The sequence below is a fragment of the Parus major genome, chromosome 5, assembly GCF_001522545.3.
Source record: "Parus major isolate Abel chromosome 5, Parus_major1.1, whole genome shotgun sequence".
NCBI lineage: Eukaryota > Metazoa > Chordata > Aves > Passeriformes > Paridae > Parus > Parus major.
The window spans coordinates 9,056,697-9,072,417 of NC_031774.1; the positions used below are offsets into that span (position 1 = coordinate 9,056,697).

The 15,721-nt window shown below is 43.5% G+C and overlaps 1 protein-coding gene across 7 annotated transcripts in view; it reads left to right on the plus strand.

Moving 5' to 3' along the window:
• Positions 1–15,721, plus strand: part of MICAL2 (microtubule associated monooxygenase, calponin and LIM domain containing 2) — a 113,036-nt gene that overhangs the window by 40,790 nt on the left and 56,525 nt on the right. For all 7 annotated transcript variants that reach the window (XR_001522134.3, XM_015630690.3, XM_015630691.3 and 4 more), the window contains exons 3-14: positions 958–1,165; positions 1,766–1,882; positions 2,866–2,967; positions 4,786–4,941; positions 6,135–6,235; positions 7,822–8,079; positions 8,872–8,987; positions 10,021–10,147; positions 10,337–10,427; positions 10,515–10,662; positions 14,532–14,731; positions 15,311–15,423. Coding sequence is in view for 6 of the 7 variants with exons in the window: in XM_015630690.3 (XP_015486176.1) it covers positions 958–1,165; positions 1,766–1,882; positions 2,866–2,967; positions 4,786–4,941; positions 6,135–6,235; positions 7,822–8,079; positions 8,872–8,987; positions 10,021–10,147; positions 10,337–10,427; positions 10,515–10,662; positions 14,532–14,731; positions 15,311–15,423 (1,737 nt within the window). In the remaining variant the exon portion in view is untranslated. The remainder of the gene's footprint in view (positions 1–957; positions 1,166–1,765; positions 1,883–2,865; positions 2,968–4,785; positions 4,942–6,134; positions 6,236–7,821; positions 8,080–8,871; positions 8,988–10,020; positions 10,148–10,336; positions 10,428–10,514; positions 10,663–14,531; positions 14,732–15,310; positions 15,424–15,721) is intronic.

A 15,721-nucleotide genomic window follows, 5' to 3' on the forward strand; every position in this document is an offset into this window, starting at 1 on the left:
CAGCTCTCCATCCTCCCAGAGCCACCCCAGCTCTCCCTGCTCCGGCCTCAGCACAGCCACAGCTCAGGATGTGGATTTGGGGGGTCTGGGGGGGTTTGGAGGGGGCTCCTGGCAGGTATGGGACAGCAGCATTGTCCAGCTGCCAGATTGTTTCTAATCACTTTGTAGTAATCAGTCAGGGAAATGTAATCACTGGATATGCTTGGGGTTTAATTAGCTTGCTTTCTGGAAATCCTTTGCCTGTTAGTCTGTGAAAAATTACAGCTGTCAACTAAAATTTGGGCAGGAATCCTCTGTAGAGCTTTTGGAAGCGATTCTTCCGAGGATGCCCAAATTTAGATTGAAGCTCCTGAAGTGTGATTGTCCTGAAAGTGAGGATGTTTAGCACTGGGTGGAATGGACAGGATGAGTTCCCTGAGAGCAGGATAAGTCTGCTGAGTTCCCTTGGCACATCCTGCTTTACCTCAGTAGGTGAACCAGGCTGTCACATCCACCCTTGCATGAAAGAGAGTAGCTAATACCTTAAGGCTCCTGGCTTATCGTAGGTTTGTCCAACAGATCCAGTAAATGTACACCCATTTCCTTTTAAAACAAAAAAAGCCTACACTAAGACCACTTATTTCCTTTCCCCTCCCTTTTACACAACTGTAGTGCTGTTTACTGCGAGCCCTTGCGAAATGCTAAATGGGAGTCAGGAATTCTGTGCAAGCAGATGCTCAAAAATGTTTGGCTTTTTGCTGGTTTTTCTCCTCCTTCTCTTCATCAGATGCTTTTGTGTCTGCATTAAGCACAGTTTATCCTCTTTTTTAAACAGGCTGAACGCCACATGCAAAAAAAAATTCCTTTTCATTGATTTAGGTAAATGACTCATTTGTGCTCTCACTAGTGCAAGTTGTATTTCAAGTCATGTGGAAGTAGCACAAAAGCCTGTGTCACACTCCTGCTTTTCTCTGGCAGTGTTTAATTATTGGAGGTGGCCCGTGTGGCCTGCGGACTGCCATAGAGCTCGCCTTCCTGGGAGCCAAGGTGGTGGTGGTGGAGAAGAGGGACACCTTCTCCAGGAACAACGTGCTGCACCTCTGGCCCTTCACCATCCACGACCTCCGGGGACTGGGAGCAAAGAAGTTCTATGGGAAGTTCTGTGCGGGATCTATTGATCACATCAGTGAGTACCTGAGGGCTCTGCTGGGGTGAGAGGTTTGCAGGACCAGAAGATTGCTGGGGACATTCTTGCTCAGGCAGAAAGTTCATCTGCCTTAACCAAGTGCAAGTGTGCACCCAGAGGGGAACAGAAATGGTCTCGTTTAAGCAAAGTGGCAGGAGAACAAGTTACAGTCTTACAGAGCAGATTGTTTTGTTAGTCTGGTATGGTTAAACACCAGGCTTTGATTATGGGGCGTGAAGAATATTGATATTTATTCCAGTATGTTGAAGGTGGACACAAATAGCAGAGTGCACTGTTTTACAGGGAAATAGCTGCAAAATTTTATATTCTAAAACATGCTGGTTAGCAGATGCTTTACAAATCACTAAGAGGCAAACCTCTACAAAAGCATTCTAAGAAACTGGACTGAAATGAGTTTTGCTGAGGAGGTTGTGCTGCGAGAGGAAAAGGAGGCGGAAGAGAAGAACATCCTGTGGTGGTTGCTGTGTTTGTGTTCATTACAGAAATGCCTGTGTTAGCAGTGAACCTCAGCTCTCAGCAGGCTGCTGCCACCTGGCCTTGCAGAGCTATCAAACACATCTCTGTCACTTCTCTCCACAGGTATTCGACAGCTTCAGCTCATCCTCTTCAAAGTTGCACTTATCCTGGGAGTCGAAATCCACGTGAACCTGGAATTTGTGAAAGTCCTGGAGCCTCCTGAAGATCAAGAAAACCAAAGTATTGTTTATCAGAATGCAGTGCTGTTCCCAGCAGCTGCTTTTTGTGCTGGCTGTTCCGTGAAGCCGTACAAGGCAGTCAAACTCTTTAAAGAATAAGAGATTTTGTCCCTTTTTATTGGGCCAGCCTTGCTGTGTGCACTCACAGGCATGAGTGATGCCAGTGTGACAGGGGGCTGGGACATCTGAGAGCTCAAACCAGGCTGACAAGCTGAGGTTTTGCTCTGTGCCTTCTGCCTTGTGTTTGAGGCTTTCTAGCCAGTCTGGTGTGGCTGCCCAGGATCTTCTTGCAAATACAGATTTTGATTGATAATGTAAATGTTGAGGATGGATGAAGTGCCCAGGGCCTCGTTTTGCATTCATGTTTGATGTAGCTCCCACTGGCACACAGAGTCTTATCAGCATTCTTATGCAAGATTTTTAAACAGTAGAAAAGGATTTCTCATTTTCTGATTTATTTTTTTTTAATATTAGTGTTTAGGATGTAGTGTCACTAAAATATTTTAAAATTTTACTTTAATTAAAACACTGTGGTATCTCTTCAAAGGGTCATATGGTGACAGTAGAACAGTTTATTGGTTTAAGTAGTTAGAGTATCCATAATTTTAAAATATGGACAGTAGTAACACTTTCACATGATCAGCTTTGTAAAATGATTAAGTTTGGCTTTGTGAGTATGCTTCCATTTAATCTCTGTTCAGAGGACAATTAAAAGCATTGAGGATGGAATGCTATTTTTATTTAGTAGCCATCTCTTCCTTGGTGCAGCCACATGTGTGTTCTGCCCTGGTGAGGTGGCTGTGGGGTTATTTCTGTGAGAAATGACTTGACATCTTCTTGTGGTGTGGCTGAGGGGAAGTTACTGCATTAGGGGATCCAGAGAATGAGAAATGCACCCTTTATCTCAGGGCCCTTTCCTCAGAGTCTGAAATCACCTCTCTGTCGTGATACTGAAGAATTAATAAATGTAATTTGTGTTTTCAGAGACAGGTTGGAGGGCTGAATTTCTCCCCATGGATCACCCTTTGTCAGAGTATGAATTTGATGTTATCATTGGTGCAGATGGCCGCAGGAACACGTTGGAAGGTGGGTGAATGTTTGTTTTTAACCTTATTTGTGGTCCTTAGGGTACACTGAAAGCTCTGAAAGTTGGAGGAGAACACAAAGCAGCAGAGTACCTTTGAATCCATGGAAGTGTGTGTGAAAGCTGTTACTTTATGTGGTACCCTTTGGTTTTGTTGTGAAGTCGTAGCTCAAAATAAAAGACATTTCATGTCATTACTGCTTCTGAGCTGTATCTGCACTGCCTACAGAGCACATTGTGGTGCCATGGGGCTAGCTGCAAGGTTGGGTAATTATACACTGATTTAACTGGAAGGAGGCTGACTAGATACGTGTCAGGAATTGCATAGCTTCTGCTGTAGTGCTGGGAATCTGCCCTGGGTGCTTGAGCTCATGACCAAAAGGTGATGGCCAGGTATTTAATGAAGGCAGCAGAGGCACTGCTTCTTTGTAAATAAGACTGAACTTGAGAAGCAGTTCCTTTAGAAACAACAGCAAAAGAGAATAAATAGCTCCAAGGTGTGTGGGAGGAGAGGGGGTAAATGTTTCCTGACCTGAGTCACTGCTGAGAATTCAGACCCACCTGAGCTGTGCTTCTTGGAGAGACACTGGATGAGCTGCTCCTCATCACAGGATCACACCTGATCCTTAATGATGTATTTCCCTTTTAACTCTCATTATATCCATGCTAGTTTCCCTTCTCTAACTACGCCTCTTGTTTTTATTAGCTTCAGAGTTTGTCTGCTTATTCTTTTATCTCCCAGCCACAATGTGCTTACAGTTAATTCCTCATAATGCTGTGCTGGAAATTTCCCTACATTGTTGTCCCCCATAAAAGACTGGTTAAATAGTCAGGTACCAGAAAAACCTAATTTTTCTTATCTCAGCTGCAGAGTCTGTTGAGAAGTTAATGTTTATCATCATGCCAGGATCTAGGGGAGTGATTGGTGCACTGGAGATATGTACAGAAGCTGGTGGTGTCATATCAGATCTATCCCAGTGAAATAATGACAGCATATCAAGAAGCACAGAGACAAAAATTCATAAGCAATTTATGTCTTCTTGTAAAATAACCTATTTTCTGAAGTCAGCTGCAGTGGGCTAAAGATACTGCAAGGATCCTCTGTCCTATTTCATGATTTAATTACAGATAAGGGGAGCATACAGATGGGAAAGCTTCAACGTGTGATTACAAGATTGTGGCTTAGGGGGCTTTTTTCTGTGAAAAGTGGGAGCAAAGATGAAGCAAGGAGCTTCTCAGTTGGTCTCCCCTTGGAAATACAACAGTTAAGCCACTGAATATTTTTCAATCCCAAATATCTGTTAAAAATCTCGTTAGCTGGTAGGGTGTGCACCTAAGCAGTGCTACAGAGGATTCTGATTTTCACATCATGCTCTGCTGCTTTTCACTGCTGATCTCTTGCATCTTTTTTCATGAGCTGTTTGTTACCACCTATGTAACAAATAGCTAACTTGCCATTTAGCATGTTAAAAATGTCTCCCTCCACTGAATATCACCTGTTCTATTTCCAGACATATCCAAAAAGTTGTCCATGTTTTTCTTTAGTCATAATTTTTCCATAACTTCTTCCCTTGGTTTCCACCCCCCCAACCATTTTTCAATGAGACTTCACCTTGAATGCAGTGCAGCTCCAGTTTTGCTGCTGAGAATGGGGAGAAAAGTCTCTTTACATTCAGGGGAGTTTTGGAGGCCTGGTGGAATCTACTGATGCCATGTTGTTTGCTGAGGTGTAGGAAAGATACTGAGCTGCCTTGAGCTGACCCTCCCTGAAAGTCCAGTCTGAAGTTTCCAGGGGTTTAATTCCTCTCTTTGCTCACCAGGCTTCAGGAGGAAGGAATTTCGTGGAAAGCTGGCTATTGCCATCACTGCCAATTTTATAAACAGAAATACAACTGCAGAAGCCAAGGTAGAAGAAATTAGTGGGGTTGCTTTCATCTTCAACCAGAAGTTCTTCCAGGACCTGAAAGAGGAAACGGGTGAGTGCATCCTCATTTGTTCCACTACCAAATACAAGAGGCAGCAGGGGAGCTCCATGTGCCAGGCCCCCCTCTTGTTACTGGTAACATCAGTTTTGAATAATGTGTATAAAAAATTTCCAAGTGATAAAATGCTGCTGATGTCAGAAGCTTGCAGATGGAGATGTCCATTTATGGTACAGTGGGATATTTTTTTAGCCTGGGTGTTGCCACATCATGGCTTGTTTTAGTGTTTAAATTTTTCTCAACTGCAAAAATGTCTGCTATGTTGAACAAATTTGGAAGAGCATTCTCAGGGCCCAGAGATTTTCCCTTAAGACATGATTTGTTTTGTTTCTATCTGTTCACATGCTGAACAGCTTAAACCCTTTGAAAAAGTCTCTGCCCTTCTGGGAGGAGTTTACTCTTGCTTTTTGATGTGTGGAGCTGATAAGCTGAGAAGAACTAGAATCTGCCATAAATACCAAAAATATAAACTGTGAAACACATCTTAATGGAAAGGGGTTTCAGAGTAATTGCAGTCACTGTCAGTGACTGCAATCAATCTATTCTATTCTATTCTATTCTATTCTATTCTATTCTATTCTATTCTATTCTATTCTATTCTATTCTATTCTATTCTATTCTATTCTATTCNTTCTATTCTATTCTATTCTATTCTATTCTATTCTATTCTATTCTATTCTATTCTATCCTATCCTATCCTATCCTATCCTATCCTATCCTATCCTATCCTATCCTATCCTATCCTATCCTATCCTATCCTATCCTATCCTATCCCATATAATCTATTCTATACAATCAATTCTATTCTTGATCTACAGCTGATTTTTAAATTATTATTATTGGAATTGAACCCAAGCCCCCTGGTTAGACCCAATGCCAGAGCCCCAAAAACCACTTTGTTCCCTTGGCACCCAGTTCTACCTCAGGAGCTGTTAATGCTGTAGCTAAGTGGCTGTTCCCTGAAAGAATAACTGCAAACTGCACTGAGGAAAACTCCTGTAGGGCGAGCCCAACCTCCTCTCTTGTTTTGTTTCATAGCATTTTGCCCAGTGATCCTTTGTCCCAGCTGGGAGAGTGGAGGCATCCCAAGAAGGGAAGGCACCTGCTGGGATCAATCCCAGGGGGTTGGTGAGTGACACAGGCAGGCAGGGCACTGCTCTTGCTGACAAATGTGTATCTCTTTGCAGGGATTGACCTGGAGAATATTGTCTACTATAAAGACAGCACGCATTATTTTGTGATGACAGCAAAAAAGCAGAGTCTTCTGGACAAAGGAGTGATTATTAATGTATGTAAAAGTGCTGGTTAAACCCTGCTCTGTTCACTTGGCACACTGTAAGCGTGAACATCTGCATAAACGTTGTTAGAGAGGGTGTTTATAGACTTAATCACTTCATTCAAGCTCAGGTCACTTGGATCTTACTCTGACATTTTTAGAACTTGCTTTTCCCTTCAGTCAGCTCAAAGTTTCTATAGAGAACTGAAAACAATGCTAACTAAATTAATCAGTTTTGAAGCTGGCTGAAATGGGATCTTGACTCACCTTGGAAATACGTGGTGGGATCATCACAGCAGAAAATAAAAACCTCAGTTATTTAAGGGTGAACTTAGCACAGCTATGACCAGTTTTATCAGGCAAATAGGGAAGCATAAAAACCTACCCTAAATTGCAAATTCTCTCAAGTGGGTGAAACATGATAGAAGAAGGCTATAAACATGATGGCCTGAGCTTTCAGGGTACTTGGGATTTTGAGGTATTTTTTAGCTTTTTTTTTTTCTTCTTTTGTAAAATACAGGCTTTATTTTCTTTTGTTTCTAAAAAGTGTTATGGCACCACTTAAATTTCCCTTCCTGGAAACTCAAGAGAGGTCAATTTTTCTTGCAAAGTAAGACAGTGCCAAAACAGCCAAGTGTAATTTCCTGAAGGAAGTACTTGTGGGGAACTGTCAGAAGGACTCTTGGCAACTTGGGAACCTTGTCATCAGGGCTTTCTGATGGGACCACTTAGCTCAGTGCCTTGGTTCCCTGCCCTTTTGGGGGCCAGGGCTCCCAGGGCAGAGCTGCTGTCCGTGACCAGCCAGGGTGGGACAGAGGAAGGGCAGAATCCCTTGGGGGAGTGGCTGGTGGGGCTGGTGTTTGAAGGTGGGAGCATTCCCAGGGGATCTGTGGGGAGTTTGGAGCAGAGGAGCAGCAGCTGTGGCTCATCAGAGATGTTTTCCTGACCTACTCAGCTCTGAGTGGAAAAATTAAACCAGCGTGGTCTGTCTGGAACAACTGGGCTAATAGCGGTTCTGAGGTATCATCTGTGATTAGGGGTCTCATCCATGATTAGGCTGGAAATAGAACCTGCCTGATTAATGATCACTGCCTTTAAGTAGGGTGACCTGTAAAGGCAGGGTCCTTCTCCACTCTGGCCAAAAACAACCCCAGCCCAAAAGCTAACAGCAGAAAAGCTGCTGTGATCCAGGTTTGACTGTGGTGTTGTTGCTGATCAGACCTGGGGGCTGAGCCCCCCACGTTACAGCAGCAGTGCTTCTGCTCTCTGGGGCTCCAGGTGTGGGCTGCACCTGTGCAGAAATGCATTGCAGTGATAATATATATTTTATATATGTATAAAAAGTGGATAACATCTTCTGATGGGAGGGAAGTAATGTTCTGAAAACATTGCACAACCCAGGAACTGGGAGGAGCTGAAACCTTCTCTTGCAGACAGAGCTGCTCGTTCAGCGTGGGCAAGGAGAGCTCTGTTTGGGGCAGTAGCTGTGCTTGGGCCTGGGCTTTTTGGAGGAGATGACAAGTGTCCCTTGTTGCTGTGAGCAGCAGAGCTCCAATCCAGAGAGGATGCTGGAGTCTCTCATCCTCCTCTCCTTGCAGGACTCCATTGATACCGAGCTGCTGCTCTGTGGGGAAAATGTGAACCAGAACAATTTGCTGTCCTACGCCAGAGAAGCTGCTGACTTTGCAACCAACTACCAGCTGCCTTCCTTGGATTTTGCAATTAACCACTATGGCCAGCCAGATGTAGCAATGTTTGATTTTACCTCCATGTATGCCTCTGAAAACGCTGCTCTGGTGAGAGAGAGGCACAGACACCAGCTCCTGGTGGCGCTTGTTGGAGATAGTTTGCTTGAGGTAAATCTTGGAATGCTTTCCAAACAGCATTTTCAGGGTTTTAAAGTTTTATTTCCTTAATCCAACCATTCAATTTATACTCCAGTATAAAATGTCCTCTTTCACGTGTCCTGAAACAGTGGTACCTCATTTGGAATAGACATTTTCCCCCATTTTTTCTTTTCTCCTTTTTTATGCCATAGTTTGTCATAGCTAATGCTTGGCTGGCAGCCTCTGGCTGAGATCCCATTTTGCTTTATGCAAGTTGTGTTGCTGTCTGAAAACTGTGAGCTCTGTGTCCTCAGCTTGGCTGCATGGCATCATTTAACTGAATTCCATCATAGACAAACACTTGATCCAAATTATTATTGCAGTCTCTTTGCCTTACTATGTTCCTTTTTTTTTTTTTCTTTCTGAAGTGAAAAGCTGCAACTTTTTTTTTTTATTTTAAACTCATGCTGACAGCCTGAGGCATTTGAAAAGAACAGTCCAAAGCAAATTTAGGAGGTGGGAAGGGCATCTTTTTATTTTCCTTGAATAATTCTTGAGTCTTCTTTTATATCTCAGCCTTTACCTTTTGAGGCTGAGAAATTTGTTTTTAAATATAGAAGTTTAAAAAAATGAAGAAGTGAGAAAAGTAATCTTTTTTTCCCTGCCCAAGGAGAGGCACATTTAAAACCTGTAAATGTTGCATTTTGACTCTTTCTGGGCTATTTTTCCAAGACAGTATGAAACCCTAGACTCCAGACTGACACTGGAAGTTAGTTCTGTAGTGAGAAATGTGCAGAGCTAAGGTGTGAATGCTTCTTGCAGCCCTTCTGGCCCATGGGCACTGGCTGTGCCAGAGGTTTCCTGGCTGCCTTTGACACGGCGTGGATGGTGAGGAGCTGGGCACAGGGCAAACCCCCGCTGGAGATCCTGGCTGAAAGGTGAGTGCTGCTCTTCCCCAGCACTGCAGAGCTCCCAGCTCTGCCAGAAGGCACTGGATGTCAGAGTGCTGTCAGGAGAAGTATTATTAGGGCTTAAATCACTGATTTATGTCACTTAAGTGTTATCCTTAAAGAAGTAAACCAAAGAGACCTCATATCAAAAACTCCAGCTATCTCAACACCTGGTTTTTTATCATCAAAATTTTAAAAAAAATCCTGAAGGGAGTCTAAATAAATTCTTCAACACTTAATAGCTTTCAGAGTTGGTCTCTGCCATTTTAACTCTGCAGTTTGGCTTAGTGGTGCTCTCTTGAGGCTGAGTGGCCAAGGAGGATTGTTAAAATGCTGCAGCAGAAGCTTTTTTTGACTGGAACAAGAAAATCTGTTGTTAAGTACAGCAGCAGTCCTGGTGTCACTGTGCTGTGGTGGTTGAGGCTGCTGACTCAGGTGCTGCTGGCAGCCACCCTGCTCTCTCTGCTGCAGTCCCAGGCTGTTCTGGGGCAGATGTGCAATAGGAAGAGCCATGGTGGTGGGAAGGCAAGTGGGAGCTTTACTGACTGCTGCACTTTGAGATAGAAGCCTGTGGGATGACTCAAACACAGCCTAGTCCCAAATGGAAAATTGAACAGCAGAGTAAAAAAAGCTGTGGTGGTTATAGGAATTGCAGGATGACAGGATTTAGTGCTCTTATGTGGTAAAGAAGTTACTCCTTGAGTAGCTGTTAAAGCAAAACCAGATGACTGGATGATGTAACCTCCTTTTTTTTCCTTTCCTTCTTTTTCTTGCTCACTTCCTGCCTCAGGAAAATGTGGGCATAAGCTCTAAGTGTCTGTCTTGTTTGTCCTTTTTCTGTCTGGCATCCTTCTGTTGAGTGGGGATAAGAAATGGGATGGATGCATTATGCATTTAGTCCATAACTCTTGTCCTGGCAGAACCAAAATAAGGTTCAGGCAGCTGCAAAAAACCCCTCAATCTCTTTATACAATAAATATTTATTTTAATGCATAACTCATGCATGTTTTTCCTCTGCAAGAGAGAGCATTTATCGACTCTTGCCTCAGACGACCCCTGAAAACATTAATAAGAACTTTGAGCAGTACACCATTGACCCAGGAACAAGATACCCCAACTTGAACTCGAGCTGTGTTCGACCTCACCAGGTCAGTACTTAAAAGGCTTGCTTGTGAAATCAGTTCTTTTTTTGTCAAGGGTAAATAGAGCTGCAAGGGGTGTGTGTAAACAAAATCTTCAGGAGAGTCCTTAATTTAGAACTAGCTGCTGATAAAGTTAACCTGGGCACAAAGCTGGTTTTTGGCTGAGGTTATGCTGGTTATCACTTCTCCTCACAGGTGAGACAGTTGTATGTTACCAACGAGCTGCAGCAGTGTCCTCTTGAAAGAGTGAGCTCCATCAGAAGATCAGTGAACCTCACAAGACAAGGTAAGTGACATCTCTGTCTGGCTTTACATTTGTGTTCTTCTGAGCACTCAGGAGCTGCCTGGAATGTTTGCTCTCCTGTTTCTGCAGAGTCAGATATTCGGCCTAACAAGCTTTTGACGTGGTGCCAGAAGCAGACAGAGGGATACCGAAATGTTCATGTCACTGACCTGAGCACCTCCTGGAAAAGTGGCCTTGCTCTGTGTGCCATCATCCATCGCTTCAGGCCTGACCTCATGTAGGTGACAGCTCTGGAGCTCCTTGGGGGAGGCATTTGCCAAAGGCTGGTGTAAGAGCAGCCAGAACAAGCCTGGCACTCTGCAGTGCCCTTGTGTGGCTGCAAGGAGGTGCAAACCTGGCTGGCTTTGGGGGTGGACAGGGTGGGGTTGGGTTGGCTTTGCTTCTCCTGTGTGTCCTTTCCCTTTAAAATGAAATAGATGTGCTTTCAGAGAGCCAGGAAGGCTTTGAACCCTGTGATTTCCCATCTTTGTGGGAGTCATGTGTCTGTTTAAAATGCAGTTTGGGGAGATGTGCAGAGATGTTCCTGGACCCCTGGAGACAGGTTTTAGTGTCTGTCTGAAAGCACAGCCACGAAGCACTGTCCTGAGTCCCAGAAATGCTGGCTGAGCCTGGAGTGGGGCATCCTCCACGTGTTGTACTGGCTGCTGTGACACTCAGCCAGGGAAATGCTGGGCTCTGGAGGTTGTGTACAGCTCTGTCCAGGACAGCACAGAGCCCTTTCACATGGGCACAGCAAGGGCTGGGCCCTGAAAATTACCTGTCCTAGGGGTTAAGGCAGCATTCCCCTTCTGGCACAGTTTCTGGGGTCCTGGTGCTGCACGACACAGCTTCACCCATGGGAATATTTTGGAATGTCCCATAGGTAGGTACAAGAAGCTCAGTGGGTAACAGGTGTCAGGAAATTGCTGGCACTGCTGGGTGCAGTCAGTGGGGTGACTCTCTCTTCTCACCAGTCTCCAAATTGCAGGGGATGCATTCTCTTGTCCTCCTGCAGAGCCTTAGGAGTCACACATGAATTACTGTCAGCCTCCCTTTATTGTGGATAAATGAAAGGAATGGCTGAGCTTTTTAATGAGGTGTGATAAATTGGAAAAAATGGGAATGGTACCTAGGGTGCTTGTTTGTACAGTTTGTACAGAGGAAGAGCTGAGATTTTAAGAATAGTTAAAATAATTATTTTTTTTTGCTTTGGGCTAGTGTAAAACAATTAGAATTATGGATATTTTTGGGGGAGAGGGTACAGAAAGCAAAGTAATCTTTGCTGCCTGTGGAAAACATGTTCTCTAGGCTGCTCTCTACAAAGTTGATAAATTTATCTTCCTGAGCTAACAGACCTCCTGCTGCTTAATTAACATTGTGTTTGGATCTTGCTGCCTTTCTGTGTTCAGTGAGCCTGCAGAAGGACTTGGCCAGATGAAAGCCAGGCGAGAAAGGTGGCAGGCAGTGACAGCCCCCAGCTCCAGGAACGGGCAGTGGGTGGGAGAGAGAAGAGAATAAATCCTTCAGGGCTTCCAAAACTCACATTCCACTGCGAGGAGAAAGGAACTACCCTGCCTGGAGCTTTGTAATTTATTCACATGTTTATTTTAATCATGAATTTTGGAAGCTGTTCAAAAGATTAGAGTCTTAGAATAGATCCCATAGAAAATGGATTAGAGAGTGGATAACAGAGTTCCAGATGTGTGATGTACTTATTTAGTGCATTGCTAAATTCAGTTATGGCCTGGACACGAGGTCCCTGCTCAAACTGTGTGTGTAAAACCTTAAAAAAGGAAAGGCAGTGCCTGTGCATGTGTGCACACATATGGAACATGCTACTTCCACAGAGTGCTCTCCTAAATTTATTCCTCCTGGCTTTGATGATTTATAGCACTAATTGAACCTAAGTAATCTGTTGCTAATGGATGAAGTCTGTAGTGGTTCAGCTGTGTTTGGAGAAGGAAAAGGTTCCTTAGCACTTCTGAGGAAGAATTGCACCTCTCCATAAATAAGAGGATCTTTTCTTATGGGACTACATCAAGGTCCAGTTCAGTGAAAAAGCTTTTAAAGTGCATTTCTGGCCAAGCCAGTAATTGTAATAATGGGATTTGTGTGCTGCTCTTACCTTTGGCACTGTGTGGACTCTGTAGCTCTGACCCATTGAGGTGCCCCTGCCCTCATTTCTGGTGCTGCTCTGATGCCCAGAGAGGCTCCCTGGGACAGGGGCTGGGCAGAGTTAAAGGAATAAAGTGGGGATTTATTATAAAGGGTTTCAAAGGATGCAGCTTGGGCAGGGCAAGAGCCTGGCTGAGGATCCAGCCAAGATGGAGCCAAGATGGGCCCTGGGGCAGGAGTTTCACACTTTGATAGGTTCTGGTCCATTTCCACATTGGGGTTAATTGCCCAATTGCAGCTGCAGGTGATGCAGTCCCATCCTCCCAGATTGCTCTCCTCAATTCCCTGCTGCTTGTGCTTTTTGGGCCCGGAGCTGCCACGGTGTCCTTGGTTGTGGGGCTGGAGAAGGATTGTTGTGTGTGCCTGAGCTGTGAGGAGAACTTGAACACTTTGTGTGGAGTTCAGCTCACACAGCAATGCAGTGCAGGGGCTGGAAATGGGAAAGCTGAAACTGAAGGCATCAGGCCAAGCTGTCAGAGCAGGCAGGACCGAGGTGACACGGGTGACTTCCTGTTTCAGCCCTGCTGTTTCCAGCTGTGTAATGTTCTGTCTGCCTCTTCCTTCCCCCACACAGGTGGTAACAAACAGGGATACACAAGAAACCCTGCTCTGCATGGCTTGTGTATTCGAAGTGTCGAACAGCGAACATGGAGCACAGCATCACATCTACAGGCTTGTAAAGGACTGAGCAGTTATTTATATATACACTTCATTTCACTTCTTTATCAAAACACAGACTGTAAACCTCAACACTAAGTGGCAGTGCCTCTGGCCCAACTTTCACCCACATTTTTCTAAATCCTGTTTTAGTGAAGTCATTTTTAATGTGTTCATATATAATTGTAGCTGTGAAATTCTGGTACAGTTGTAAAAATTATTTCTAAAACTAAGTGTTCTTCAAAATTTGTAAACCACAGTTCTTTGGGAAGACTGTATTTAAGAACCTAATTGCCTCTGTCTGTGGAGGCCTATTTTTAATTCTGATAGAAAAATGTATGACAGAGCATTTGCCATGGGGAAAAACTGACAGCATTTATAAGAATTTATTTTGGGTTTTTTTCCAACATGAAATACTTGTTTTACAATGCAAGTGGAATTGAAATGAATCTTTAGCTATAACTGTAAATGAGTACACAAAGTTAATAATCTCTATAGAATTATCTTTGTAACTAATTAGGGTGGAAGATACGGACGAATGTAATTCACTAAATTATTTTTTAAAATGAAACATTTTTCTGTTTGAAACCAAATGAAAAATATAGCCTTAAGAAATGCCTGATAGAAACAGACAGGTCCTAAAATTAGGCAAATTTTGTATTTTTTTCTCAACGCTAAAACTAATCTTCTAATCCATTAAACTTTCAAACAGGTATTGCAGAGAAAGAAAGCATCACCCCTTACCCCTAACATATCTAGTGTATTTTAAAAGAGTATAAAGTTGTATTGTACTAATATGAAAATTTGATTATTTAATGAAAAAGATGGCTCATTTTGCAATAAGTAGGTAAATACTGAAGATTTAGACTTGCATTATATGTAGTCTCGTGTGTGCAGTTATATTTTATATGGACAACTGTGTTTTCTAATAAGTTGAGCTAAAAACTTGCGACTCTGAAATCCAGAGATGAACGGAAACAGCTGAGATTGCGACAGCATCGAGTCATTCGCAAACAGAGAGCAAAAACACTGATGTGTCTGAAAGAAAAGTGTGTACNAGCAGAGGGATGCTGTGTGTCCCCAGGGGCAGCAGAGGGATGCTGTGTGTCCCCAGACAGAGCAGAGGGATGCTGTGTGTCCCCAGACAGAGCAGAGGGATGCTGTGTGTCCCCAGACAGAGCAGAGGGATGCTGTGTGTCCCCAGAGGGAGCAGGGGAGCTCTGTGTGTCCCCAGACAGAGCAGGGGGCAGTGATGTTGCTGTGCTGTCCCCACAGAGACTTTGACTCCCTGAACGAGGAGGACGTGGTGAGGAATAACCAGCTGGCGTTCGACGTGGCCGAGCAGGAGTTCGGCATCCCCCCGGTGACCACGGGCAAGGAGCTGGGCTGGGCTGGGGAGCCCGACAAGCTGAGCATGGTGCTGTACCTGTCCAAGTTCTACGAGCTGTTCCGGGGCGCTCCTCTGCGCGCTGTGGGTGAGGCTCCATCACCCTGCTGGGCCAGGAACAACCTCCCAGCCCAGGAAAGGGAAAATGGGGTGGGACACCAAGGTTTGGTGGGTTCTTGGTGCATTCAGGGAGTAGGAGCAGCTGGACAACCGCTGCTTGACATCACCAAAGTCATGTGTCAGGTTGGTGTGATTCCCTGGCAGGGATGACTGCACACAGCACATTCCTGATGGTGGTTTTCTCCTTTAAAAAGCCACCCTACACTGTGTGTATTTACTTTTATATATATATATATATATTTTTTTTTTTACTCCTTTATATATATATATACACTTATATATATGTGTGTATTTACTTACATATATATATATTTACTCCTTTATATATATATATACACTTATATATATGTGTGTATATTTACTTTTTATATATATATATATATACACTTATATACTTATATATATACTTATATATATACTTATATATATATATGTGTATTTACTTCTTATATATAATTGTTACCAGCACTCAGCTTTAGGCAGAATAATTTAAAAACAAATCTAAGTAAATATCCTGAGCAGTTTGGGTTTGTTTTTTTTTTAACAGATGCTGATGAGAAGCAAAATGGAGAAAATAATGATCTTGGATCACCGAAATCATCGAATTTCATATTTAATAATTATATCAATTTAACTTTACCAAGAAAACGGGTACCAAAGGTGAGTTGTGAAGCAAGGCTTGCCCTATGAATCTTTTTTCCTGAAAACATGAAAATAAACTTTCAGGCTCAGAAATAAGAGATTTATATATACACTGCTCTAGTTTTGAGCTATTTCTACCTGTAAGAAAGAGTCCTGTGGCTGTGTATTCCTGGAGTTGGATATACAGCCATTCTGCTGTATACCAGCTCAGATAATCAGTGCTGTGCCAGACTCTTCATTGACTGGGAGGGAGTGCTGCTTTCTGAAAAAAGCAGTGATTTGCACAGTTTATGGATGCTGGCAGGGTTCTGAAGGG